The sequence below is a fragment of the Cyclospora cayetanensis genome, unplaced genomic scaffold, assembly GCF_002999335.1.
Source record: "Cyclospora cayetanensis isolate NF1_C8 unplaced genomic scaffold, CcayRef3 CcayRef3_contig_45, whole genome shotgun sequence".
Lineage (NCBI taxonomy): Eukaryota > Apicomplexa > Conoidasida > Eucoccidiorida > Eimeriidae > Cyclospora > Cyclospora cayetanensis.
Window position 1 is genome coordinate 83,533 of NW_020312425.1, and position 27,993 is coordinate 111,525.

The 27,993-nt window shown below is 53.5% G+C and overlaps 2 protein-coding genes across 2 annotated transcripts; one reads left to right on the forward strand and one right to left on the reverse strand.

Moving 5' to 3' along the window:
* Positions 1 to 39: 39 nt before the first annotated feature.
* On the reverse strand, positions 40 to 18,275 carry LOC113146624. Its single transcript, XM_026334573.1, has 42 exons — positions 18,089 to 18,275; positions 17,681 to 17,776; positions 16,957 to 17,070; positions 16,581 to 16,641; positions 16,340 to 16,427; positions 15,792 to 15,906; positions 15,340 to 15,410; positions 15,018 to 15,125; positions 14,395 to 14,470; positions 14,153 to 14,233; positions 13,734 to 13,793; positions 13,379 to 13,476; positions 13,121 to 13,223; positions 12,932 to 12,992; positions 12,665 to 12,733; positions 12,233 to 12,326; positions 12,093 to 12,159; positions 11,477 to 11,607; positions 9,968 to 10,090; positions 9,609 to 9,698; positions 9,363 to 9,481; positions 9,146 to 9,201; positions 8,613 to 8,762; positions 8,196 to 8,327; positions 7,891 to 7,987; positions 7,602 to 7,706; positions 6,908 to 7,000; positions 6,522 to 6,615; positions 6,005 to 6,108; positions 5,124 to 5,503; positions 4,777 to 4,955; positions 4,490 to 4,578; positions 4,059 to 4,224; positions 3,594 to 3,750; positions 2,997 to 3,061; positions 2,554 to 2,647; positions 2,146 to 2,246; positions 1,643 to 1,849; positions 1,062 to 1,139; positions 797 to 888; positions 436 to 559; positions 40 to 153 (listed from the first exon to the last, which is right to left on the reverse strand). The coding sequence occupies exons 1-42, from the start codon at positions 18,273 to 18,275 to the stop codon at positions 40 to 42; spliced, it is 4,689 nt and encodes a 1,562-aa protein (XP_026190358.1).
* Positions 18,276 to 20,955: 2,680 nt separating this feature from the next.
* On the forward strand, positions 20,956 to 27,985 carry LOC34623684. The gene is made up of 17 exons (XM_026334574.1): positions 20,956 to 21,036; positions 21,265 to 21,691; positions 21,976 to 22,460; positions 22,663 to 22,762; positions 23,138 to 23,241; positions 23,571 to 23,657; positions 23,993 to 24,163; positions 24,351 to 24,415; positions 24,699 to 24,783; positions 25,026 to 25,088; positions 25,368 to 25,400; positions 25,632 to 25,721; positions 26,528 to 26,604; positions 26,999 to 27,062; positions 27,163 to 27,229; positions 27,389 to 27,484; positions 27,810 to 27,985. The coding sequence occupies exons 1-17, from the start codon at positions 20,956 to 20,958 to the stop codon at positions 27,983 to 27,985; spliced, it is 2,271 nt and encodes a 756-aa protein (XP_026190359.1).
* The last annotated feature ends 8 nt before the right edge of the window (positions 27,986 to 27,993 follow it).

The window sequence follows — 27,993 nt, forward strand, 5'->3', positions numbered from 1 at the left end:
GTGAACCGTTTACTGTTTGAAGGTGTGGAGCGCACTGCCTTAAGGGACGTGCACTGCCTCTCGCGGCAGAGAGGGCCCACAATTGCCTACCAGAAGATCCTGCCCCGCCTTAATCGGCACGCTTGGATCCGGATGCACCGCCACAACTGACGGCTGCGCGCACATACCCCAGCGTTGCACACAAACTAGCAGGATAAGTGCTGCTGCTGCTACCGCTGTTCGCTTGGAAAGGCGCCTCGTCCTCAAAGCTTTTCGAAAGAGACACAGATCATACGGATGCTTGCACCGCGTGCAGTAACTTCGCTCTATAGCCAGAGAGCATGCATTGAGCTAAAACCAATTCTGCCGCCAACGTGCGGCAGCAGAGGTTCTCCTTGTGCGTCAGGAAGCGTTAACAGTCTCCCGCAAAAGAAGACAGCCCGAGCAAACACCGACCTGCAGACCCTTGTCATTCAGAGCATGGATGTGGAAAAAGAACTGGAAAGGGAAGCAGCGATCGGCGTGATGCAGAAACTGCTGGGGGAAGTGATCATCGGCCACTCGCAAGATAAAGTGCCCCCTGTGAAGAAGACAGCGTCACAAACGTTTTGAAATGCGCAGCATGAGGATTTCAAAATGCCTCCTCCTGAAGAGCTGCAGATCCCACATGGCGAGATCCTCATGAAGCCCCTCAAGCTGAATGCGTTAAGGCTTCGCGGAGGGAGCCGTTCAGCTTGCGGGTGTGCTGTAAGAGAACGTGGAACAGCCTGAGCAGCCAGGTGAGTAGAGCGCGTTTTTCACAGGGGGTTGTACTTACGGATCCACGTGAGTCGCAATCCACTGGCGGGCGTTAATTGGACTGTCAGCGGAGTTCAAAAAATCGAGTTCCCCCGAAGCCACTGTCTGCTCCTGCATCACACACATTGAGAGCAAACACAGACGGAAAACAGCCGAGTTCGGACGACTTTGCTGCTCCCCGAATCTGGAGGCTGCTGCAGTCCTTTGAAGCAATACGCAAAAAGGACGTTTGCAGATGCCTAACTTTATAATGTGCGATGTCAACGCTTTGCAGAGCTGCTCACGGAATCAGCAGTTATGAGATCCATCTCCACGTGAGAGCCCATAAAGTTGAAGCCAACCTCTGCCAAAACAAACGAGGGCTGCACCAGCAGAACACATACGCCACGCACTTACGCTTACATGCACTTACACTTACACTTATATGCATTTACACGCAATTACACTTACACTAACACTTACACTTACATGCACTTACACTTACACTTACACCAACACTTACACGCACTTAAACTTACATACATGTACACTTGCACGCAATAACCCTTACACTAACACTTACACTTACACTAACACTTACACTAACACTTACACTAACACTAACACTTACTACTACATACATGCACACACAAAAGCTCCTCCATTGCTCTTGAGTGCAACCGTTCAAGTACCCAGTCGATGCCTCCCTGGAGAGAGCCTTCCTCACAGAGTGGGCGCCTTTGCATGCGTGGCGGCAGTAGGCTTTGGCCATTAGTTGTTGCCAACGTTTGCACGCGTGCGGCGAATTCCGCAGGAGACGACCCCTCCCTACCCCTGAGAAGCCCTTACTTGGGGAGCTCCCTTAAGGATGTTTTGCGCAGCGCACCTCGGAGACTTCGAATTCAATGGCTTTCAGGAAGCCTTCTTGGTGTTGCACGAGCGCCTGAAGAGGACTTAGGACCTGCTGCGGTGATCCTGAAGCGCCCGTCTGCTTAGTGGAGAGAAACGCCGCTGCCTCCACTACCGCTGGCTTGAAAAACTCCGTCGGGGTGACTGGAGGGGGCGTACTGCCGAAGGCTTTGCAGTCGCTCATCTGCATGCACAAAGTAACACGCCCTCTCAGGGTCGCAGCAAAAGCGTGTGTGTGTGTGTGTTTCTGTGTGTTCTTGTGTGTATGTATGTATGCATGCAAGTGTGTGTTTGTGTCTGTGTCTGTGTATGTGTGTGTGTGTGTGTGTCTGTGTCTGCTCTCTATGGACAACCCAAATCGCTAAGGGGGCAGGCACAAAGAGACGCCGCGCGAGCAGTGGGTAAGGGTTTTCCGGCGGGGGGGAGGGTGTTTTCTGGCAAGCAGTTCGAGAAAAGCAAGCAAGCAGCAGCGTAGCCCACCTGATCCAACTCGTTCACAGGAATCGATTGGATAAACAAATCAAATAGCTGACAACCATGCCCGTCTCCTAAGAGCACCAGATGATATACGCTACTTTCCGCTGCAAAAGAGCATGGCGCACGCAACAAGGCGACCTGAGTGAGACTTTAAACCCTCACTCGCCAAGTGTTTGGGCGGACGACGTCTTCGTTCGTCCTCTCCAATACGCTGCAATCACCAAGCCCCTACAACTCCAGGGGAACTCGAGATGCATGCGCATGCGTGCACGGCACAGCCTAACCGAAGAGGAAGCGCGCCAGAGGGAGTCTCTCTAGTGTGTGCACCACCCCACAAAGGACTCCCTTCTTCTGCGCACAAGGAGCAGTCTGGAAGTAAACCCCATACACTGACGACCCCACCCCACACACCTGCTGGCTTGAGCCTGTATATGCGTTCACGGTGACCGCCACCAACTGTCCAATCATATAAAGCATCTACATTCTGAGAGGCGTCATCTTGCAGCTGCGCAGTGCCATCCGCAAAGACGCACAAGCTCAATGATCGAGGCCTCGTTCGGCGTATGGGAAGAAGTACAGCGGGCACGCAACCTTCGCCTTCTCTCCAAAAAAGCTGCCCTTAACATTGTACCCATATATATATATACAGGGGTGTACAAGCGTCACAAGAGAAGGATCGGGCACGATGCCGCTGCAAAACAACTCTCTGGCTGCTCTCAGAAGCTGTGAGTGTGGGGGCATGGCATGCGCATAGTCGGCGCCTTAAAGGCGACTCTACGCAGAGAGCGGCCACGCTGTACATACAGCTAAACGCGCGCCGTTTCGCCGTAGCAGTCCAGTAACGACGCACTTACAACGATGCTCATGCTGCGCGTCTGGTCTTCTAGGAAAGTGCCAACCTTGAGCAGGAGCTCACTGCCTACAGGTATCGCCACACGCAGCAGAAATCCTCCCACTTCATGCAGTTGCGGGGAGCAAAAAAGCATCGAACTACATAAAGGAACTCTGCGCTGATGCCAGTCCTCCTCGCGGCGTTTCGCCTTGCACAGTACGTAGCTATGCACGAGCGATCTGTCTAGGGATCAGAGGGAGTCGTGCCTTCAGTGTTGATGGCAATGCGGTGTTTAGCAGCAACCCCGCTATGCAGCACGGCCTTCGTGCGGAGTACAATTCGCCCTTCGCTGTCCAGAGGTCCTCCTACAGAGAAAAGATGCGGCAGCACATTCGCGCAGGAGCTCAAACTTTAAAACCCTCGATGCATGTTTCTTGCTACGGAGCTTTCCCCCTTCTTCCTGCTTTCTTCCCGCCTTCTCCTCCCCTCTACCTCCCTGCCAGGCGGAGGCGCGATGCCAGCAGTGTACATACACTGGAAACAGCGCCATGGACAGCATTCCCAACACTTTCACACCCAACCCAACCCCCTATCTGAAGCGATCTTGTTGGCTGCGTACCGAGGGTGGAGCTACCCCCGTTGGGGGTATTAAGATCTGCTGGCAACGGCAAGGCCCCAAACGCCGAGCACTCCTCGAGAAAATTCGCCGCGCGGTCCTCCATCTTCGTAAGGGAGTGAACAGAGATATGGAGGGAGAACTGCAGGCATCGAGATGCCTGATGAAGACAGGAGACACGCAGAGGAAAGAAGCGAGAACGGTTGGACAGGCGTGAAGGGAGGACGGCAGATTAAAAACAGACGGACAGACCTGTACATCTATAGATATAGATATGCATATGTGTATACGTATGTATATGTATACGTATGTATATGTAAATATATGTATATGTACATGTATGTACATGTATGTGTATGTGTGTATGCATGCGAATGTATGTATGTGTATATGTATGTACAAGTATGATCATGCATGCAAATGACCGATACAACCAAGGCAGACACGCTGTATTGCAGCCGTTCGCACTTTCGCATCGTTCAGCAGTCCGTCTCTAACGGCCTGATCGTTGAAGGCCTCCTTTTCTAGCCGAACTCGAAGGGCATGTTCGCCTGCATCCAACAGCAGTTTTAGAGAATTCTGCCGACCTCTCTGCTCCCCCAACCACAGGCCTTCCACCACTTCGATCCCCACACTGCGTAATGCGCATTGCAAGAAGAGACAAACAGGCATGCGCGACGTCCTTCCTTGCAGCACCTGGCGCAAGCCAGCAGGGCTGCTCGCTGTAGCCGTGGATCGGCAGAGGCTCAAGTAGGGGGAGAAAAGAGGGGGAGAAGGGAGGGGGAGAGTGCGTTTGACAAGACTTCCAGGGGGAGGGAGGATGCATGGAAATTAAGAGTTGGAGACGCCTAAGCAATATAGCCAAGAACGCTGCATCAGGGCTTGCTAAACACGCTTACCGCACGAAATCAACAACAAAGTTCGAACCTGCCTCCGCATAGATCACCGAGGGCGATGTGAGATGAAGCGGCACTGACAGCAGCTCTCCCTGCCCATGCAACGCGCGCAAGATAAGATGCACAGAGCAGTTGTAGCCTAATCAAGGAGGACGGCTGCTGCTGCAGGGAGGCATGCAAGGAGGCATGCTCCCCATTCTACAACAGTCAGAATCAGTCAGATGGGGGCTAGGAGCTCAGAGGAGGCCTTCCCAAGGTTCCCCCGGTGAGGGGAAAACAGAGCGCCGCACCGATTCTTTTGCCGCTGCATAGTCGACGCTGAAGAAGAAGTCTTCACTCTCAAAGCTGGGCGGTAAAGGAGAAGGCAGCGTCACACTTGGGAGTGTCGAACTGCACGAGGGGCCTCCTCCGGAAGATCCACTTGAAGGGCCAGGCAAGGCGGCATGCAGCGCGTCGATTGACATGAGACCTGCAGACAGGCACCTCGCAGCGCAGACCAACGTCTTAGGCGACTTGCGCGATGCTTTTCTCCATTCTGGAAAGGCTGAGAGAAGGGGCGACTCCGAACGAGCTGGTCCCCTACACACTGCCAAAGCATGCAAACGCAGACGCGAGGAGAAGGGTCTTGAAAACTTACCAATGGTCGTTAGGAAGGGCTCTGTGCCCTCGAAAACAACGTGATAAGAGCCTGGCTGGAGGAAGGCAAAGAGGTTGTTCTCGCTTGCCTCGGCAATGACACCGGTGGAAGGCAAGGCCAACATTGCCTCCCCACTGCTGCCGCTCGTGTTGCTGCTCGCTAAAGCTGCTGACTCGGGGAGAACTCGTATCTTCAGCTGCGCGTCGGACGCCACTGCTGGCTCTGCCGCTATCCTAAATGCCGTCGGTTTGCTGACATGCAGAGTTGTCCTTGCAGCGCTGCCTGCAGGGAGCAGCTGCTGCATCTGCTGCTGCTGCTCTGTGTGGAATGCGAAGATCGATGTGGCATAGATTGGAACGTCCGGGTGCGCAAGCCATCCGCTGCATCGCGATCAAACCATATTATACGCCGCATACATCAACGCATGCGTCCATGCCCTGCTGCCCTTATCGCCGGAGCAGCAGAAGCGCAGACACAGACCGAGGGAGAGAGAGATAGAAAGAGATCGAGAGAGACAGAGAGAGATGAAGAGAGACAGAGAGAGATGAAGAGAGACAGAGAGAGATGAAGAGAGACAGAGAGAGATGAAGAGAGACAGAGAGAGATGAAGAGAGACAGAGAGAGATAGAAAGAGATGAAGAGAGACAGAGAGAGATGAAGAGAGACAGAGAGATGAAGAGAGACAGAGAGAGATAGATGAAGGGAGAGTTATATATGTATGAAGAGAGACAGAGAGATAAAAAGAGAGAGAGATACACATAGAGCGAGACAAAGAAAGAGACAGGCAGATAACCCGCGCGCGCATCCTTAAAGCCTTCAGCCTATCCCGCCGAGATTTGCGTGTACAGGAGGAGGCCTCATTGCGAAGACGTGAGACGCACCGCGCATTAAGAGTCTTTGGAGGCGGCTCGATGGGAAGCAAGTCTGGGACCTCTAGCAATTCTGCCCTGACGGCATTTAGAAGAGCGGCATTGTTTTCTCCGAGCTGCATGCGGCAGACACACGGATATGGCGTATTATTGATGTGCATGACCTATTGTTCTGTCTAAATCTGAGGCCTCTGTGCAAGCAACCCATCAGGAAGCCCTCGCATGCAACCCGTGAAATAAGGATAAATAAAGGCTGGCGGACAGACAGACAGACTACAAGACCTGCCTCAGCGTTGATAGTTGCATGCGCGCAGAGCCGCTCCGTCTCGTGTTGTGTCTGCAAGCAAAAAACACTCAGGAACGAAGGCAACAGCTGCACACTGAACGAGCCGTCTTCGAGACACCCTGCCTGCCTGCCTGCCCATCCCTCATCCCTCGAAAGCAACTATCAACACCATGCATGCACTTCTCGTGCAGCTACAGGAGTGCTGCTGCTGCTCTGCTGCTGCTGAATAATTAAGGACTTCACCTGATCATAAATTACGAATTTCAAAACGTAATCACCTCCCGGGAGGTCCCTTGAAAGCAGCAGAATACGCCCTTCCGTGTACTCAGACACCGCACTACACCGCAGACACAGGAGACACAGAGAGCGACACAGCCGCATAGAGAAGGCCCCCTACTTTCAAACAAACACCCGACTGCCGACAACAACAACAAGAAAGAGGAGGAAGAGGAGGGAGCAACACCCCCCCACAGGCCGCACGAAGAGTGCCTTGTTGTGCCTTTTTTTAACTCCGATGATACAGAAAAAATCTTTTCACCACCTGGCGCACAGAACGCGCGCAGTGTCAGTGCATCAGAGTCTTGTAGAGTTTAAAATGCAACAAAAAGAAAGCCAAGGGGGAAACGCACTGAGCCGTGCGGCGAAGGCCGACATCATCTTTGCGATGCAGCTCCAGACGCAGAGGCAACCACGGAGGCTGCAAAATCACTTCGACGCGGAGGCTGCGCAAACATCCACAGATTTCGAAGCACATCGACCTTCACTCAAAAGGCCTAATCGTTTCACGCCTCTTACCCTCTAAAGATTGCAAGCACAAGCAGCCGAAGCCTGTGTGCAACACAGGAGACCCCGAGAGGCAGCCGCAAACACATGGCCCCTCTACATACAAACAAACCCCCAATTGTTGACAGTGAGAAGATGAAGGAAGAAATGAAGCAAGAAACGAAGCAAGATATGAAGCAAGAAATGAAGCAAGATATGAAGGAAGATGAAGCAAGAAATAAAGCAAGATGGAGGAAGATATGAAGCAAGAAATGAAGCAAGATATGAAGGAGGAAATAAAGCAAGATGAAGGAAGAAAGGAAGGAAGAAATGAAGCAAGATAAAGGAAAAAAAGAACCCAGAAATGTTGCAAGATAAAAAACATATCCGCACAAGTCGCACAGGCTTCACGAAGAGAGTGTTTTGTGCGGCTTTTTGCCCCGATACAGATAAGCAGCAAATGCAGAGCTGGCTGCTGCTGTCTGCAGCGCATGCAGCACGCCGTCGCTCGCGGGAGGCAAGCAAGCACCGGGAAGGGTTTTAAAAAACGAAAACACTTGCCTGCTGCTGGCTCCTGGAGCTGTGAAGGGGAATTCGGGATGCAGAGAAGGCGACAGCCAGATGTCGTGTGGACGCGAGACTTCCACTCCATCAGATCCTAATTGCCTGCAGATGCGCATACCCCGTATGTGCCCCCTCTGTGCGCTTGGGCTTCCGAGTAAGGATGGAGAGGAGGTGCCTGCCTGCAAAAGGCCTCGTTCCTAGGTCCTACCCCTGTCTCTTTTTCGCGCACGCGACACGAAGGGGGAAGGGGAGGGGAGAAGAGGGGCAGCAATTACCCGCGACTCACTTAGGCAGAAACATGGAGGCGTCGAAGGTGCTGCTGAAGGCTGCCAGAGCTGCCTGCCGCAGCTGCTCGGTGGAAAGATTCTCCTGCGTACCCCGCGCTGTGAGGAAAACAACGCAGAGTCGAGGCATCCACTTCACGCGGCATTGGCGGACAAGGCAGTTTCAATGAGCAAGCTCCTCAGTGTGCATTCGATGAAGCACGAGCTTCCAGCTGTCTCTCTCTCTCTCTATGCATCACCGAAGAGCAGCTGCAGCAGATTGCAGCAGCTGCAGCAGATAGCAGCAGCAGCAGCAGCAGCAGCCCACCCCAGGGGCACACGGGGACGAGAGACGTAGGAGCAGCCACGAAGTGGAAATGCGCAACTGGACAAGCGGCTGCAGAACCTCCAGGGGGGGTGAAGCTAAAACGAATAACATAGCGGCCTGCCGATTCAGCCTCTGCAATCCATCCCAGAAGCAGCGCAGCCCACATGCCGTACCAACCATCACACGAGCAGCAGCGGGGACGGACACATGCCAAGCACGGGGGGAGGAGAAGGGGGCTGTCTGCGTTTTTGGGGACAAGACCACCTCGCAGACCATACCGCCGCAGAAGTTTCTGACAAAGAGAGCCGCCCCCTTTCGCGTTTTGGCTCTCTCTGCAAGAGAGCTCAAATGCGAAAGAAGCAGAAGCGTGCCAGACACAAAAGCAGAACAGAACGGAGAGTCGACAGAAAGACGAACCCATGAAGAGATCTCCGTAAGCCTCAGCCAGAATATTCGCGGGCTGCCCCTCCGGATACACCACCAAGTGCGGCGCAGAGCCTTGCGGCACAGATACAGCCAGCTTTAAGAGAGACCGTCGAGGGACAGACAGCGTCATAAAGTGGTGACCTGAGAAAAATTCAGCATGCGAAACGGGGGGGCGGGCAGGAGCAGACTGACTGAGAGGCGATCGAGCAGTCAAAACCACCATCTCTCTCGTTCCCTCTTCCCCCCGAAACACAGCCCCCTTCACTCCAGACTCCGCAAAGAAGTCACTGGAAGGTACATGCGACACACGCCAATAGACGCGTGCGATGCATGCAGCGCACAGAAGAAAGGCCCCTGCCTCTCTCCACAGCGAGAAAGAAAAGCCTCCCTCTTGCCACGGCACCAAGCAAAGAAAAGCCGCAAAATCAAGTGTGCAAAGCAGAGAAAGCCGCATTCGTTAGAACAACTACAGTGTCTGGCCTCGAGCTTGTACAGAGTCTGCACGCGCCGATCGGCTCTCTCACCCGAGGCTGGAATGCCATACTTCGTGTCCAAAACAAATTGCACATCCTCCGTGACGCTGTGCAGCGCATGCATGCGGAAGGCGGCAGCGCAACACGCTCAGACGTGTGGGCAACAATTTTGCTTCCCCCTTGCCCCCAGACGGCTTCCTGCCGCATACAGCACGTCGTGTCATATTCCAGCCGCTCGCGAGGCTGCTCCTAATTTCGAGCTTCTTACTGCATCTGCTTCGGTAGGAAAGGCCGCTCTCTTGCACACAGCCACTGCTGACGCGAGGGAAGATGGTCTTCCAAAGGCCGCCGCTGCAGCCGTGCATCGATCGCCAAGGGGGCACAGTGCTGCAGACAAGCGAGCAGCAGCCGAGGTGGGTGTGTGCAGTGTCTGCACGCGCTTGCAGGGTAAAAATACGCGCAAGCGACAAGACATCTCTGAACAAAAAGAGGGCCTTGCGGAGAGCAGACGCACCCTCTCAGTCTTGGAAACGTCCGTGGTTTGAGGGTTCATGGCAAGAAGCTCCATTTCATAGCGTCCTGGATCGAGCGGTCCCACAAAGTGCTGCAGCGCACATTTCAACGGACTCCGCATGTGTCTTAACAGGTAAATATTCCGCCAAGACTCAGGTCAGCCCGTAAACGTCTTCTTACTGCTGCGAGGAAGGCAGCCGATGATACAAGGCCCTAGTGGCACAATTCAACGAGGCGAAAAAGCGGCAAGAAAAAGCCACGCCAGTTCTGTCACTACCCCGCCTCCCCCCGCACATGCCCTAATGCACAATGCCCTAATGCACACACACAGATAGAAGCAAGACAATAAAAAGCATCCACCTGGTAAGACTGCGCAAATGCAAGAAGATGCGAGGGCCCGTTGTCGCTGCTGCCTTCTTTCTTCAAGACAGCCAGTATGTCTAGGGCAGTGTAGTCTCCTAGGATCGCCAAGTGGAGGAAGGTCTACAACGAAAAGGCTCATCAAAAAGACGCAACGCAAACGGTGAAAAGGACGCCCTCTGCGGGTTTCCCCGTAAATCGACGGGTATATACAACGGCAACCAGCCATTCCCTTGACAACTCCTGATAGCCAGTCATGAATGTGAACGCAGAAGCTGTCTAAAATTCGGGAGCCTTCAATCTCTCTCTGTCTCTCGGAAAGTACCCTCACCTCGTGACTTCCACCCGTCACCTCGAACGAGCCACTCCCGATCTGCAGAGACAGTTGCAACAGGCACGCATCGAGGCAGTCCCCCAGCGAAACTCCCCCCTATATGGCTGGCAACTGTTCATTATTCGCCCTTGAGCTCCCCAGCCTGCATTTGCACCAGTAGTCGATCGGCATCCCTGCAGCTGCATAAGACTCCAGGAACATCAGCGAGCAGCGTGAAACCTCTCTCTGTGCACCTGCCCTCCGCCTTCCCCCAAGTCTTTCTGCGAGAGACTGCAGAGTGCATGCAGAAGGCGGCAAATGCCACACTGCTGGCTCAGAGGCCTGGTAGCTCTGGGAGCGGCAGCGGCAGCAGCAAACGCAAACCTTGTGCAGGGATGCTTCCGCGTGGGGAGCAGGCATTTCCAACAGGAAGGGGGTGAAACGTTCAGTGTCATCCGAGACGCTCAGCGTCCCTGAAGCCGCAGAGACGATGCCGCAGACACCTGAAGCTCTGTTAGAACGCTGCCAGGATGACGAAGGCAGGGGACCACGTGTACAGCCGGAGCGAAACAGGGAGACTTTAAAACAGGGAGACTTTAAGCAGCCAAAGGTGTGATGACATGCATATTGCATAAACACAGAGAAGAGAGAAGAAATTTCACAGAGACTTCACACACAGGCTGCAAACCGAAGATTTAAATTCCCCCACAGGCCTTACAATGCTGCAGTCAAATGAGGGCACAGCAACACCAGCAAGAGCAGCAGCAACAACAACAAAAGCAACAAGAGCAGCAGCTGCAGCAACACCCCCGTCCCGATGTAAGGCCGAGCTGCAGTGGCGCTCGCTTCCAAGTGCCTCTGTCCATCTCCTAGATTTCACGGGATCTCTCGAACTGGTATTTGCAGGGTTCCGTGAAAACGCTACAGCAACATCACGTCGTGCCTCTCTAAACTGCAAGCTCTCTGGGGTTGGCAGCCAGCTGGCATTCTACGGGACGCCTTGGCCTTGCTGGAACAGCCGAGAAACAAATACAGGGAACGCACCTAAATGAATGAAACTCTTCGCCGAACTCTTCTGTGCAGTCAAGGCAGTCATATCGCCTAACACCAGGGGTGGCAGGAGTTCAGTCTTTCGACTGCACGAGAAGCTCTGTTGAGTGTCGCACAGCACGTCACGCACGCGCAGACATCCTCACGCGTAAACACGGAGACCACTCAAAACACCATCGCCGATTCCCCAAAAAACCTAAGGAACATGCGTCACCCCGTCCCTCTCGTTCGTGGCAAGACTCCTGCAAGAGGGCAGAGCGGCTGCTTGCAGACGAAACTTCCTCTTAAAACACACGGGAGAAAGAAGGGGAAAATCCGCAGTTCCCCCTTCGCAGACACCTCGTGAAGTGTCCGCTGCGAGTTCGTGTTGCAATACCTCTTGAAGGAGGCTTGTAGGGGCCACGGCAATGCGCGCGAAGAAGCCATCGCAAGGGGGAATGCCGCCGAGGGGGTAGCTCGCCTTGAAGGTGACCAGGTACTCACCTGAATCGCAGGAAGCACATGGGCAGACACAGATGCGCGCGGTCCGAGTGGCGGTAATGCAGTCACACCAAAGAAAGAGAGACAGATAGAGAGAGAGAGAGAGAGAGAAAAAAAAAAGAGGCATCCTGCGCAGAGCAGCGGCAGAGATTTCAGGTGTGCCTACCGTATGTTGTTACAGCATGCGATTCTAGTAGCGACAAAGTATATGTATATATATATATATATATGTATATATGTATATATGTATGTAAATACAGAGCACAAACGAAGGCAACCAACCCCAGTAAGTCCCTGGCTCCAACGCGTCGCACGCCGCCTGTCGAGACACCCCGTCAGTGCCTTTGCGCTTCGCGCGAAAAGCCCGAAGAATAAAAGACGGTATTTTTAGAGAGTGCAGCGAGAAAGAGCTGAGCACCTACCGGCTGGGAGCTGACAATGAAGCGAGGTGAGGAAAGACTTGGGGGAGTCTTTTGGGCTGCAGATTCTGTGCTGCGGTTTTGCGGCCTCTGACACCTGCAACTTGATCTCAAGCTTCTCCTTCAGCGCCACCACCCTCAGCAAGCTGCATGCCCCACGGCAGGAAACGCAGCAGCACCGAAACCCCTCCACACCCCGGCTTTTTTGTACAAGAGCCTCAGAAGGCATGCGCGCCTCTCTTTCAACAGGCAGACACTTGCCAGACAACACGCTGCGAGGCACCCGCACGGGGGGATCGAGCAGCTCGCACGATAAGGCCTGCAGCTGCACTCCAGCCGCGGGGGCGGCAGTAGTCGGGAGCACTTGGATGCCACAGCACTCCCCAAGAGGAAGGCTGCTGATAAAGAAAAACTGAGGTTTGCCAGCCTCCTTACCTCGGCTGCTGCAGAATAAGCCGCGTGGTGTGCGTCATCGCATCCAGCTCGTCAGGAGGAAATCCGAACCTTTTGCACAATTCAAAACGCAGTAAAAGCCATTTCCAAGAACTCATGGTGACACAAACAGTGCCGGGAATGTCGGAGACTCCCTTGCCGTGTCTGTACACCGACACACGACACTCTGGCAAGGCCGCGTCGAGGCTGCAGTCCTAACGTCACGAAAGGCGCAGCTTGAAAAATCACAGACAGACCAGAGAGACGCACCAGTCCCGCATATCGATCGCATGCATCTTGACAACCCCCAGTTCGTCCGACATGATGGTGTCTGCGGAGAGCACAGAAAATCGGGGAGACGTCGTCTCACAACGTCAGCGGGAAAAGAAATGCCACTGCCGGGAATTCGGCAGCTGCCTCGCCTCTTCTCTCAAACTCGTCATTTCTGTTGCCTCCTACCTTCTGTGTCGTGCTTCAGCTGGACGATAAGCCCAGGAAGACGCGCGTAGGGGCACATCCACGAGTGCGCCGTCACTTCGAAAGGCGTCATTCGAGACTCGAACTGCAAGCATACATATATTTACATATGCATAGCACAGTGCTGGCAGGCAAATGGAAGACTGCGCTAGGGGCCAGGCTTTGCCAACACAGAGACGCAGATTCGACGGTTATTGTTATCCAGGACGCTTCATGGAGGTGTCGTGGGAATTCCTGCACCTTGACTGAGTATTCGAAGTCGAATTCCATGCACTGCGTGTTGCGGTCCTCGAAATACATCGGATCTCCCGCCAGTAGCCAGATCTTATAAACGTATCCTGCAGCGCGTTCAGCGCCAACGCAAGCGGTATGGCTACATCCATCAGGACGGACAGGAGGAGACGGGCTCTTAAGCGGGCAAATTTTTGACAATCAATGTAGTACAAAGGGTTCGATTTTCAAAAGCAGCTGCTGCACCGGGGGTGTAGAATGCAGGCAAACGAGAAGTGGACTGCCGAAAGGAAGGCATGGAAGATACTGCCAGGAAGTGCGTGTAAAAGCCAAGAAGGCAGACAAAGAGGAGGGGCCTGCCCACCAGTCGGCATTGCATGGTCGAAGAGCTGGCCGTTAAAGGTGGGGGTTCCTCCCAGACAACCTGCATTTCACGAAGCCGCAAGCCGTGCAATCGTCGCAGGTACTACAACCCCACCAACCCCTTCACATCGAAGCCCTCAAAGGCCTTGCTTGCTTGCCTCCTTAAGTGTATGTGCGGCAGCAGCGTCAACACCGCTACTGAACGCGCAAGGCGTTTTCTCAGAGAGAGACGCAGTCCACCCCCCTCCCCCCTGTGCAAGGAAGATCACGTGCTTCTCATGTTGCACGTAACACCAGGAGCAGCCTCGAAACCTTCTAAACCTCCTCCTCAAGCAAAAACACACGCCGCAGGAGTGCACATCCTGCTCCCCGTTCTGAGGAACCGAACCACCCGTAAAAACGCCCACGCTTTTGCCGTACCAAGGGCGCATTCAGGAGCCGTGGCAGAAGCGTCTGGTGGAGATTCCTCGTCAAACAGCTCAAGCATGAGTTGGAAAGGGCCTGAACATCCGAAGAAACGGCACAGTTTTACCGACACTCTCCCCTTAAGCCTCTTGCAGCGGCTTGTACCCCGCTGCTCCCTCTTCTCAGCTACCTTCGATTCTACATGACCCTCGCTGCTCTTAGAGGCCTTCGCAGCGTCCGATTTCTCAGAGGCGCACCCGAAATAAAGCGGAAAGAAGCCTTCATAAAGAAACGAACGAAGCGATGAAGCCTGGGAGGCACGCGGATGGATGTCTGCAACGGAAAGCAAAGCCCAAGAAGACAACACAGGGGCACCCTTGGAAGGCAGAAACGGCAGGCGAAGCAACAAGAGCAATTGAAGGCAGAAACAGAAAACGAGGCAACAAAGGCAATTGATGGCGCTCAATAGGCAGCTGATGAGAGAGGCAGCGTTTAACCGCCGAACAGAGGAGAAAGCGGCAAGAGCGGGGGTGTTTCAAAGACATGCCAGCACAAAGGCAAGAGATGATACGCAACCACGCGAGACACGCCAAGAGAAGGCTATCTCAGGAAGAAAGCATCGAACGCGTGGCTTCGTAGAGACACCACTAGATTAAACACGGCAGTACAACTGCACTACTGCAAGGATAGAGAGGGCAAGACAGACGGATGGAAAGACAGGCACGGCTACGAGCACCACCTCAGAGACAGAGAAAGACACATACACACACACACACACACACACACACACACACACACACACACACACACACACACACACACACGCATGCACACATGCACAAACAGAGACAGGCAATGCAACAGACAGTAATAGATGTACCTGGAAAACAGCGCGCGAGAAAGGCTTCCAGCTTTCTTCTCCGGCGAAATTGAGGACAAAGGGTTTCTCTGGGGAGCCTGAGAAGGTCAGTCCTTCGTCATCGAGCGTCTACACATAGACAGCGCAGTCATACAATTTGACATCACCTTCTTGAGGTATGAGCATCCCCTAGACACCTAGCGCCCTTCCCTTCTCGTCTCGTATACTGCTCTACCCCACAGTCTCTCGATGCCCGCAAACTCGCGAGAAAATGAGACAGAGCGCAAGGCAGCCTTCAAACTCCCCCTGCAACAAGCTGCGTTTGAGCACACTCAGGCCTTACCACCTCAGGAGCTGCACTTGGGAGGAAGGAGGCTGGCGGGCAGGAGGTTGGCATGTGGAAGTGCATGCGTGCTGCAAGAAGCATTGCAAGACACGGCAGCTGATACAAAAATGCCGACACCACCTTTACCCCTCCCTTCCCTTCCCCCCTTCTTTCCTTCCCGCTGTAGCGCAATGTCTGCGCGAGTCACTTCAAGGGCAGCGGCTCTCTTGGTGCCTCCTCAGGAGACTTCATCGCGGATATACTCCGCGAGGCGTGGAGCCTCTGCGCAGGCAGGAAGCGGCTGCTCTACCCTTGAGTTTCGAAGGTTCCTTCTGGCAGAAGGAGGCAAAAAGCGAGAGATGCTCAGAGACAGGAGAGACAGTTCTTGCTGCATTTGCTTCGGTGAGGAAGAAATCACACCCCGAGGCGCACAGCCACAAGCCAACGGAGAGCTCCTGACGAGGGCTTACTGTACGGAACTAGAGCGAGATCCAACCGGAGGGGATGACAAGGCAGCAAGTGACGAGAGGCGATGTCTTCGGGGCCTAAAGGAGGATGACCAGAGACGGGAGATACCGCAATGATCTGCAGAAGAAACACAGGAAGCCGTGACAAGCAGCTTCTTCTCTCTGATCGATCGCGCAGATGCAACCTCTCCACACGCATATTACGCAGCGAGTGCCCCTGCCGAGGGGGATCTCACGCAGGAAAGTGGAGGACGACGCTTGGGATTCCTTGAGAAATTTTTTCAGACACCTCCCCAGGGGAAGACTGACTCAAGAAGCTTTGTAAGACTGACTCAAGAGGCTTTGCAAGACTGACTCAAGAGGCTCTAAAGGGGGAAGGGAGAGGGGGAGGGAAAAAGAAACAGCCTTCCACGAGGCTTCAGCAGTCGGCAAACAAAGCGGAAAAACGCCTTTTCCCAGCAGGCTGCTCTGTCTAGAGGCCTCTATCTTGGAGCCTTGTCTGAGCTGCCACTCGCATCTCACGCCTCAGAGACGGCGAAGAACAAACTTACCAGGTAAAACACTGAATCTCTTTCCGCTCCTGTCAAGAGGGCGCTAAGCATGGCCCGCGTCTTCGCCCCTCCTGCGCCTTCCATGATCCTGCAGCCGAAGTTTTGCAAACTCTCACCCTTGCTAACTTTTTGACATGCGACAAGGAACGCTAGCGGCTGCGCTCGTGCATGCACTCCATGCCCCACCACTAACTTCCCATTCCCCAGCCTCCACCCCTCATGGCTCGACTGTTAGATGTACGTGGCTGTTTGGACTGCAGTTCTTCTCCGAGCGGCAACGGCACTGGCATTCCCAGATGTGTCTGCACCATAACAGCACAGCTTGGAGGGACCCTTCAGCATCAGTATCACCACTTTCCTTCCCCCCAACAGGCCCTGTCCTCATTCACCCCACCTACCCACCTACTCTCCCTCCGTCGCCCACCCCTCTCTCTTCCTGTCGTCTTCACCCTAAGCAGCTTCCCGTTCCCAGCGCTTTTTCGACAGCTAGCGCTCTCCATAATTGCTATACCCTCTCCTTCCCTTGGACGCCTTCAGGCCTAGGGAGTCAGCAACCAGGGGGCGAGGGGTTCTTGCAGCAAGAGGTGCAACGATGCGGAAACTCGGGAGAAACTTACGGTTGAAAAGCACTGGCGGATGCTCAGTGCGCTTGTAGCGGTAGAGCTCGAGATGCTTAAACTCCACAAAGTTGTCACGATGAATGTCAACACTGACAGAGAGCAAACTGCGCCCTGTGGAGTTCAGGGGTCCCAAGGGAAACGCAGCCACAGCAAAGCAACACACAGAAGATAGTCCATACACACACACACACACACACACACACACACACACACACACACACACACACAAGGCAACTTCATTCGCACAGTCGCTATGATGGTACAGAGAAAGCAGCCACAAGCCAAAGAGGCAGCAGCGGCGCTGACTAATGGTACGGCAGAGTGAGCTCGAGGACCGGCGGGGTACCCCAAAAAAATGGACATACAGGAATTGACAGACAGAAAGAAATTGACAGACAGAAAGACTGACAGACAGAAAGCGACAGACAGACAGAGTGACAGACATGAATTGACAGACGGACAGAAATCGACAGACAGAAATTGAGAAACAGACAGCAATTGGCAGGCAATTGACAGACACACATTGACAGACAGACACACATTGACAGACAGACAGAAATTGACAGACAGACAAAGAGACTGACAGACAGACAAAGAGATTGACAGACAGACAGGCCCATTTTCACCCTCTTTCTCTCCTCTCGAGATAAGAAGGAATAAAAGCAATACGGGCAGGACGAGAGCACATATAGACAGGGAAACTCGAGTGCTGCGTAGGTACCTTCCTCAACAGAATCCGGAATAAAGAAGGCGATGAGCTGCTCTTCGACTTCCGAGATGCCGGGGAGTCCAAAGACATCGTTGATAAGGAGCTCTCCTGCAGACGCCATGAACGCAAAGCGTCATCACAGTGGTATAAGTGAAGGCCCTTCAGGCCTGAGGATGCACATAAGCCTCCTGTAGAAAGTTTGAGCGCTTGTCAACACGACGACCGCAGGGAAGGCTCTGTGTTGAGGAATTTTCTCCGAGGGAGATGTTTTTAAAACGACACGATCCGCCTAGGAGGCGTCTACAAGGGTCTTCCAGAAGCACTGGAAAACCCCAAGGCCGCATACTGCGCTTATGACAAGTGCACATTCGGGATGTATGTACCGCTGTTGGAGCAGCGTTTTGGGGGTGAGAGCCGCACCATTGTAACTGACGAAGCCAAAAGAATTTAGGGAGGAAGGCAGGGGGTGATACTTGCAGTTTGGGGGGCTGTATTTTTCGTGCAGAGATAAAAGAGCGAGGGCTTCCTGTTGCCGCTGCTCTTGCTGTTCCTTCTGTTGCTGCTCCTCCTTTTGTTTCTGCAGCTCAGCGTTGCGGGTTACATCCATGGGAAAGGCCCAAGACGCGAAGGGTAAGCAAATGCATACGGCCGCGAGCAGCCCAAAGGCAGCGAAGAGGCTCCCTCGCCGTCTGTACAGCTGCGAGGGGTACTCGGGCAGCTGCCGCTGCTCCTCCTGCTGCTGCTGCTGCAGCGGCAGCCGCCTTCCTCCGCAGACGCCCATTGCGCTGGAGGACCAATCTGCAAGCCTGGCGGAGATTTCAAGTCCCTAGGTGTGCGTCTACAGTTGAAGAGCCCCCAAGAAGACGGCAGGTGTTGTGCCTACCATCAGGGGGCCGGAAGAAGAGAAGCCGTGAGGGTGGCTGCGGAGTCCTCAGGGCGAGTTCTTCCAATCTGTTGAATGAGCAATCTTGTAAATATTGTATGGAGGAATCCCTGTGAATATTTCCGTCCGTTTGCCAAAATGACGGGGGCCCTCTCGGCGGACCGAAAGCCCACACAGACTTCTACTGCTGCTACCACTACACAGACACACGGGTTAACAACAATTGGAGATCCTTCGCGCTTTCTCCAGAACTTACCCTATCAAACCCGAAAGCTGACTTGCAGTCCTAAGCTCGAGCTTGGAAGTGCCCCTTGCATGCGCAGAGGGCACTCGGGCACCCCCCAACGAGCGCCAGGTCTGTCAATGCATCATAGGGCCCCCCTCCGGATTCCCCAGAGCTCCAAAATTCCCGTTTTGCATCTAGAGTGCAGCGCTTTAGATTAGTAACACGTTTTTTGCGCTTCCTAGTTGTATTTCACGCCATTTCGCTTGCATAGGACCCCATGAAGGTAGAGCCCCCAAGCCTTCTGAGGGGCCGCACGCCCCCAGCCGACGACCCCACGCTCACGGCAGTGCAGCGAGCAAGGCAGTACTGCCTCGCAATACTCACTCCTCTATTAGAAGTGAAGTCGCGGTATTTCGTAAATTGGGCACGGCCGTGCCACCAAGAATCTGATTGCGTTTGCAGTCCCTTTCCCCCGCCCTGTGAAAGCCCCGCATGTTGGAAGCCTTTAGGGGTATGAGGAGATTTTATTGCACAGTACTCTGCCATAGAAAGGAACGCATTACACGGTAGCTAGTCATGGCAACCCCACTTCCCTAGGGGCGTGCCGAGGCGAGTTTTTACCTCTGAGCTCTCCAAGGACACATCGTGCGCGCATGGATTCCGCCCGTTGAGCCGTTCGCTCTGTTGCTGTGATTCAAACGGCCTACCATGCGCTTTAGCAGTTCGTATGCGAGCGTTGGTTGGACGGACTGTGGCAGTGCGGGGCATTGGGGCGGAACGTTGTTTGCTGCCTTGGACGGAGAGTTATACAGTCATGGGTAGTCTTTTTATGTGTCTCTGCAACTGGAATCCACGGCCTTACGGTCTAGGGCGTTCCTTCCAGGGTTCGAACGTGGCAAAATCGGATCAGATTAGTCCAAAGACGGCAAAGCACCGGGGATGAAAGGCAGACCAAACACCCACAAGACACACTACACGGGCACACCAACGCTTACGCACTTTCAACTAGCCTAGCTATACTTACTGGGAACTAGTAAGGAACCGATGGATATGCTCGTCTGTTTGTATATCGTATCTCGTAGAAGTACTGCTATCTTAATACAAGAAGGCGCACAGCTCAGCTCGTGTGCGCTCTAGTTCTCTAAGTCCAACTAGCTGTGAATGCTTAGAGTGCTTGGAAATTGCAGCAACACGCACACCAGATGATATTCCTTTCTTATCTGGGGATCCTGAGGAATATTGGTGAAGGAAGGTGGAAGTTCCCTGGGAAACACAACAGCTTTCTTTGAAGTGTGCACTGAGGACACAGTTGTGTGTCTTCCAACGCATAACTTGGATGAACCGGTACAGGTCTCATCGGAGACTTAATTAGGCCTTTCTTCATACAAAACAACACAACTGAAGACGTCGTCTATCGATCTGTGACCTCTACCTTCTGTCTTCGTTCGCAGCTAGGAATATCTCGCTAATGTACTTCGGTGGTACCTATCATTCTCCCCCCCCTCCCCCCAGCCACTGCCCCCGATCCGGTTGCAACTGGGCTTGCCTTGTGGCCAACAACTTGATGAAATAGGTGTACTCATTCCCCATGTCGAGTCGCCGCACTGTTTGTTCACAACATACCTTGCCAACTGCAACCTACCCAAAGTGTGTCAAAGGTTGAAAGATTTTCTAATGTCCGTGCGACCCACAGACGTTTTTTTTTCGCCAAGTTTCGTGCATAAACTAGCACACAGGCGAAATTCAGGATCCGGATGCAGTGCAGCGTAATCTGGCTGTTACGGCTGATGCCAGCCAGTAAATTCACGTGGTACGGTAGCATAGAATTGTCCGCCTCTTTTGAATATTCGTCGATCATCCTCCCAAACAGGGAAAAATGATGGCTAGGAGCCAATATGTCTAGCAACTTAGACGGACACCATCTGTGCAGCTGACGTAGGTGGTAGCCTCAAGGGAACACTACCGCTAGCTAGGTGGAGAGAAAAATAGTTCCCCGATATTTTTGTGCAAGGCTTCACACGCCTTTACAGAGGTAGCCCTACGAGTACTGTCAACCAGGAATCCCCGCATTTGTCGCCAGTGCGGCCTGGCAGAGCGCTTGACCAGAAACTAGCTGTGACATAGCAGCAGTTCCAAGCAGAGTATCCATACCAAAGTGAAAGAGGCATTAACCTCCCAATGCGAAACTTAGGTAAAAATGCCTTTGGTGCTCCCTTTGAAAAGCTTCCTCGCTCTCCTCCTGCCGGCGCCCTAAATAGGGCGTGACGGGGGCAGAGAGGGAGAGACAGCTTGGCAGCGCATTGCGCTCACCGGCAGCCGTTGGTATATAGGCGTACAACATCGATTCTTATAGCGTTAATCTAGCTTCAACGTGCAATGAGTTGCATATGTCCGGGGAAAACCAAACGATAGTCAATTCTTGCAATTCAGTGTAACTCCTGTAGTAAAGAGAGCCTAAGCGGATTTTTTGTCCAATGTACGAAGTAGGGCGTTGCAGCGGCGAAATCTTATTGTGTTGGCAGTTATCTTCAAAGCAGTTTTAGGAGCATGGAGCGTCGAACGGGAGAAGCATCACAGAAAAACTCGGGGCTGCTCTTTTTTGCTGGTCCTCCTGCTGCAGGAGTATTCCTAATTCCCCTTCATTTTCTTGTGGCAAAAGTTTCCTCGGCTCTAGGTTGCTTGATGTGTACCCAAAACAAGATTTTTCCCGCTAGATGCCGCTGGGTGCCGTGCACTATGCTCTGTATGCGAAAAACCGCGACGGCTAAAGACCTGAGAAGGGCCGCTAGAGGCCGTGTTGGAGACTCTAAGTGCTACCCGGGAGGGGGAAAATGGAGGTACACAGCGTCCAAGCGTCCCACAAACAAACAGAGAAAGATGAAAAACAGGAAGGCGGCGGCAAAGCAAGCAGACAGTAGGAGTACAGACAAGATACAATGGGAGCGCGCGAGGCAGCCCCTTATAGCCAGCTGAGGGGAGTGGCGTGCATATTCAGCTTATTAATCACAAGTAAGAAAGTAGCTGTGTGTGTTTCTGCTTTTCCGGCTCCAAAGTTTCCGTTTGACTGAGGGGCCTTTGAGGGGCCAAAGCGGAGGGGGGGCCCCGGGGCCCCCCCTCCCACCCCCGGGAAGGGCGGTCCTGCCCCTTGCAAGATTGGCGGCGATAAAATATCTGAGAATTGTGGACTGCCAATTTAAGCAAAATATAACTCTAGAAGACAGCCAAAAGACAATACGGCGCGGCACACAGCTCCCCTTCTGACGCCTGAGGCAGCGGAGGGCATACCCGCCAGAGCAACGAAAACCAAGAACAACAGGAAAATGTCACATGCAGAGGACGGCAGCGTTACCCCGCCTTGCTACAGGCGTCTTCCACTCTCTGCTCTGCAGGCCTTCTGTGCCGGCCCTAACTCGAGGGAGCGCGTGGTCTCTCTGCTGGAGAAAACTTCAGCCGGCGAGCTGCTGCAGCAAACAGCAGCCGCAGCAGATGCTCTCGCGCTAACTGAATGTGCAGTCACTGACATGGAAAAGGCGGCTGCTGCCAGCGCCGTGCTGCGCGCCGTAGCGGCTGGCGATCAGGAGGCACAAGCGGACGTGAAGCAGCTGCTAGACTTGCTGCTACAAGCTATTAAACGGTGCTTTGAAGTAGAGGAACTTAGGAATGGAATTCTCGCACAGCCGGAGGCGCGTCTTTACCCCCGTCCCCCCCCCTCTCCCCGCTGTCTGCGGCTCACAAAGTGTTCGTGCCTGTTCTCTTGCGGCTGCTGCTAACAGACACATAGTTGAACACTTAGACTCTCTTACGGCCTTCCTCCTGCTCGATCTTACTTCCCAGCAGCCCCCGCATCCGCCTGTACGCGTCTCTATGCGACTGCGACTGTCACAGATGAGACCTCTGCTGAGCGCTGCGGCTGAAAGTCCCCTCATGGCTATCCGGGAGTTGCTCGCACAGCAGCTGCAGCAAATCGCCAAGAAGGGAGAGGAAGGTAAGGCAGAGGACGCCTGTGAAGCCAAACCCCTGCACTGCCCTCTCTCTCTCTCCTTAGCTCTCTATCTCTCTTTTTTTCTCTCTCTTGGCATCCCTTTTGTGCGCCTCATGTCATTGTGCCCCTGCGTGTGCCGGTAGTGACTGCTGGCTTGGCCTCCTGCATGCCTCTGCTGCCATTTGCCCCTCTGGCACTCTCCTGCCTCGCGTTTGTTTCGCCTCCTTTCTCAGCATCTTCCCTCGACGCCCCCCTCACACTTGTGTCTTTCTTCTCCCTTCCCCTGCCCGAGGCTTTACCGTAGCTGCACTGCCACCCCACCCTGTGAGTTTGCACGCCTCGGCTCGAGAGTGAGCTCCTGCTGCTGAGTTGATGCAGGCGCTGATTTCCTCTGGGGACTGGGACTGAATCGACAGCTGCTCTGCCTCCTCACAGACAGCGAGACATCTGTAGCCATTCGGGCAGAGACGGCGCTCGCCACGGTACGATGAACCTCGCAAACGTAAACGGTCATCTTTCAACTTCAAATAAGGCTTTTCCAGGCTATAAATGCGGGCAAGGCGGAGGGATGAGGGGGGAAAGGGGAAGGGTTTTAAGGCCCTTATTGTGGCTCTATATGTATATATATGCGTGTGTGAATATATACATATATATGTATGCATATATGTACGTATTTATATATATATATATGTTTTATGTATATGTATATATACATATATATGTGTATGTATGTTTTATATATATATATATATATATATGTGTATGTATGTATGTGTGATGTGTACATGTATATGTTTATGTGTTGCTGCAGATTTGTGCGCTCGAGACAGGCCCGAAATTCGTTCTTCAGGGCGCTTTCCTTGCACAACTCAAACGTCTTGTTACGCAAAACTCGGATGTACGAAGTCGCCACTTCTGCCCCTGCCCCTGCTGCCTCACATTTAGCCTCTGCGTGGACGTGTCTTCCAGAGCTTCAACTCTCGCAGGGTTTCTTTCCTGATGTCTTGGTAAAAGCTGCTTTCGAAGGCCGTTTGTGACTGCGCTTTCCCCGCGCTGGCACCCACCTCCACGCTATGTCTGGCGCTGCAATTCTTTTTACTGCTCCGCGATTCCCATTCTGCATGCATGCATGCAGAATGGGAATCGCGGAGCAGTAAAAAGAATTGCAGCGGTATGCGGAGGGCACAGGCACACACACACAGCCATCTTTGTATCTGTGCTGTGCATTTACAGAGCATATGCTTTCGAGTCTTGAGTCCTTTGATCCACGGCGTGATCCAGCACGAGTCTTTCTTCACTGCCCTTCGTTCTGCCGCTCCTGAAGTGCTCTCCAAACTTCAGCAGCTCCTCGAAATCCGAGAAGACCCCTTGCTGCAGTCAAATGCCAGCGACTTGCTGTGCAGCGTACGTTGCCTCGGCCTTTGTTGCTGGAAGTGTGGCCAGGCAGTTCCTTCTGCGCTAGCAGCCTCTTCTTGTTGCTAGAGGGGAAGCTGCCAGTGCTGCTGTGCTGCAGTCGTTGACTCTTGTGTTTGCCGTCGGCTTTAAAAGCGTCTATGCATGAGCGAGCAAGCGATTTGTGCTGCGTCTGCAGCTCATTGGTGTCTCTTGGGGCATGGAATTCGTTATCAGCGAGAAGATTCCTGAGCTTGTCGCGCGGTATCTACACAGACACACACACAGATGCATACAGACACACATGCATACACACACACACAGCTTTCTTGCTGCTTCCGTTGCCGCCAATGCTAGTGTTCAAGCATGATTTAACGTTGCCTTCGGTACCGCTGCTCCAGGGAAGCTTTCCTCGAGTGCCTATTGCGGTCGAGCCTGCTGCTGCCGCCTTTGCTGCTGCTGCCTTTGCTGCTGCTCGTCTGCGAGGACGCTGCCCTATTGCTGCGAGCAGGCGGAGATGCTGCTGTCCGTTTGTTGCGCTCATCAGACAACTTGCAGAGGAACATGCTGCTCAAGAGGAATCTCTCAGCAGCCAGACAATGCTGAGGCTTCTGTGCAGCATGGCAGTCGAGGTATTTCCATACTTTCGAGTGCCCTCCTCTGCTTTTTGCATACTTCTCCCTGCTGCCAGCCTTCAGTTTCGCCAGAGACTGCTGCCCGTTGCCTCAGTAACCTGCCTCGCCGCTGGATGCCTGACCTCATGTTCCTCTACCTGGGGAAGAAGAGAAAGACGGAGGAGGGGCAGCACAAATAACGAGCAGCACAGGGAGCTTCACCAACAGCCTGCGTCTATTGTCGTGTGTTTGCGCTACAGCGACCACCTGAGTGCAGCCGTCTGATGGAATTAGAGGGCGGGCTACTGAAAGACACGATTGGAGTCCGCTGTTTTCTCTCCCTCTCCTTCTCCTTTTTCGTCTATTCCCCTCTGTTTTCTCCGCCCTCCCCTCTGCAACCTGCAGAGGCAGAGCCGTGCAACAACAAACAGAGGACGCGCGTGTCAGCATGCGTTGTTGCCGGAGGGCACGCATGTGGAGAAAACACCATGCATGTATTTACATATATATATATATTGCGCATGTTGCTCGTATTTACATATATGTATATATATTGCGTATGTTGCTCCGGCTGTCTGCCCGTGTCAATTGCGCTTGTGCAGAAGTATCTCAGTTCCTTGTCTAAGAGAGAGAGGGTATGCCACTGCCAGGCCGTGGTTTTGCACCAACCTTATTACGACTCTTTCTCTTGAAATCCATGGATTTTTGCCTTTGAACCTCTCCGCTTTTGAAGGGGCCGCCGCTGCTGCAGAGCTCTCGTTATTCCCGCCGTTTGCACGGCTGCTGCAAGTCGCCGCAGCTGCATACGTTTCTTTAACCTTTCATCGAGCTGCATACTTTCTTGACTGGGCGTGCTGCTGCTTCAGGAAGAGGGCATACTGTGTTGGGGAGCCCTTTGCTCCAAACCAGAATGCGCGCAAACCGTCTTGGAAAAATTGCCTTCTTCTGCAGAAACTGTCAGTGGCGCTGCAACGATACGGAATACTAAGGCACTCTTCCCGCTGCTGTACTGAGGGAGCCTCTATCTATCTATCTATACATGTATATAAGCGGGGGAATAGGTGTGTTAGTGTGCATGTGCGTATGTGTTTGTGTGTGGATGTGTTTGTGCATGTGAATGTTTGTGTGTGGATGTGTTTGTGCATGTGAGTGTTTGCGTGTGGATGTGTTTGTGCATGTGAGTGTTTGTGTGTGGATGTGTTTGTGCATGTGAATGTTTGTGTGTGTGGATGTGTTTGTGCATGTGAATGTTTGTGTGTGGATGTGTTTGTGCATGTGAGTGTTTGTGCATGTGAGTGTTTGCGTGTGGATGTGTTTGTGTGTGCATGTGTTTGTGCATGTGAGTGATTGTGTGTGTGGATGTGTTTGTGCATGTCAGTGGTTTTGTATATGAGTGTTTGCGTGTGGATGTGTTTGTGCATGTCAGTGTTTTTGTATGTGAGTGTTTGTGCATGTGAGTGTTTGCGTGTGGATGTGTTTGTGTGTGGATGTGTTTGTGCATGTCAGTGTTTGTGCATGTGAGTGTTTGTGTATGTAAATGTATGTGTGTGTGGATGTGTTCGTGGGTGTGCATGTGTGCGCGGTTGCTGCTGCCTTTGCAGTATTTTCCCTCGCATTGCTTTGCCTCGTAGCCATATTTCCTTCCGCAAGTCTTGACTATTGCACTCCGCCTAGGATTAACCTTGGGCTGCTCAACAGGCCTGCGCTCGCAGTAGCACACCTCCCCGCTTTTTCTGCAATGTCTGTTGCTGCTCTTGCGTAGGTAGTGGCTGGCATTCTAGACGTGGAGGAAGTTTCAAAAGCGGCACTTCATGCTTGGCTCTGCGTCCTCAAAGATCTGTAGGGCCTCCATACGCATGCGCCGCAGTGCTCGTGCTGCTGCGGCTGCTATTGTTGCATGCTGCGGCTGCTATTGTTGCATGCTGCGGCTGCTATTGTTGCATGCTGCGGCTGCTATTGTTGCATGCTGCGGCTGCTCTTGTTGCATGCTGCGGCTGCTATTGTTGCGTGCTGCGGCTGCTATTGTTGCATGCTGCGGCTGCTCTTGTTGCATGCTGCGGCTGCTCTTGTTGCATGCTGCGGCTGCTATTGTTGCATGCTGCGGCTGCTCTTGTTGCATGCTGCGGCTGCTCTTGTTGCATGCTGCGGCTGCTATTGTTGCGTGCTGCGGCTGCTATTGTTTTATGCCAACACTATAAATCCTCGATGTCGGTGCTGCTGTGCGCGTCTGCAGGCCGGGACCGTCCGCGCTGCCGGAGGCGATGCGGCAGATAGTAGACTCCAAACTGACACCCCAGGCACGTTCTAGAAGGGGCCTCCCGCCTTGCTGAGGCTGCATGCTCTTCTGCGTTGCGCGTCGCTCTACTTGTGGCTTGCCCCTGCTGGTGCTGTGCGCAGCTGCTGGAGTGTGTCCTACAACGGCCCTTTCCAGAACCGCGTCAACAGTGTTACGAGCTCTTAAAGGGTATAGTTTCACCCACGTGCCGCTGCTCCCCCTCATCTGCGACTTGAGGCACACGTTTCCGTACAAGTGCTCCTCCCGCAAGGAAGCAAGAGCCCCCTCTGTCTGCCGCTTGCGACGTCTCCAATACGCACCAGAGATTCCTGTGGTGTCTTTCTACAGCCCTTACAGTCTTTCCAGAGCCACTACAGGCCTTCTTCACCTCCGACGCCTTCAGGCGGCTCATGCTCGACGCTTCCAGCGACTCGGAATACGAAGGTGCGAGACCCCCACCTCTTCAACATTGGCCCCAGGATTAATGACTACGCCCTCTTCCCTCTTCTGGGAGCTAGCCACACGCCGACTCCCCTTACCACACAATAAGCGCGCGCATACTGAGTACTCAGACGACCACCACCCACCTACGATGCTGTAGAGGCGTGCGGACCGCTCACTGTCCTGGCCCCCAGACGTTACATGGCTAGCTACCGAGAGACTAGGGACGTGTCGGCCTCTGCTCCAGCAGATTTTGAATATGCAGCACTGCGCTCCTCTTCTCAGGGCTCATGTGTCTTTTAAACTGTGCATTCGGGTGTGGCTGCAGTGCGCATAGCCAAGCATGCCTTCGCGGGGGAGGCCTGCAAAGCTCAAGGCGAGTGGATACGAGATGCGCTGGACCCCGCCTTCAGCGACGAGTTCTTTCGTTACGCAAAGGGGGGGCCTTTTGCCACGTCATCTGGTCAGTCCGCTGTGCTCTGGTTCCTCGAGACGGAGACGTAGAGCAGCCT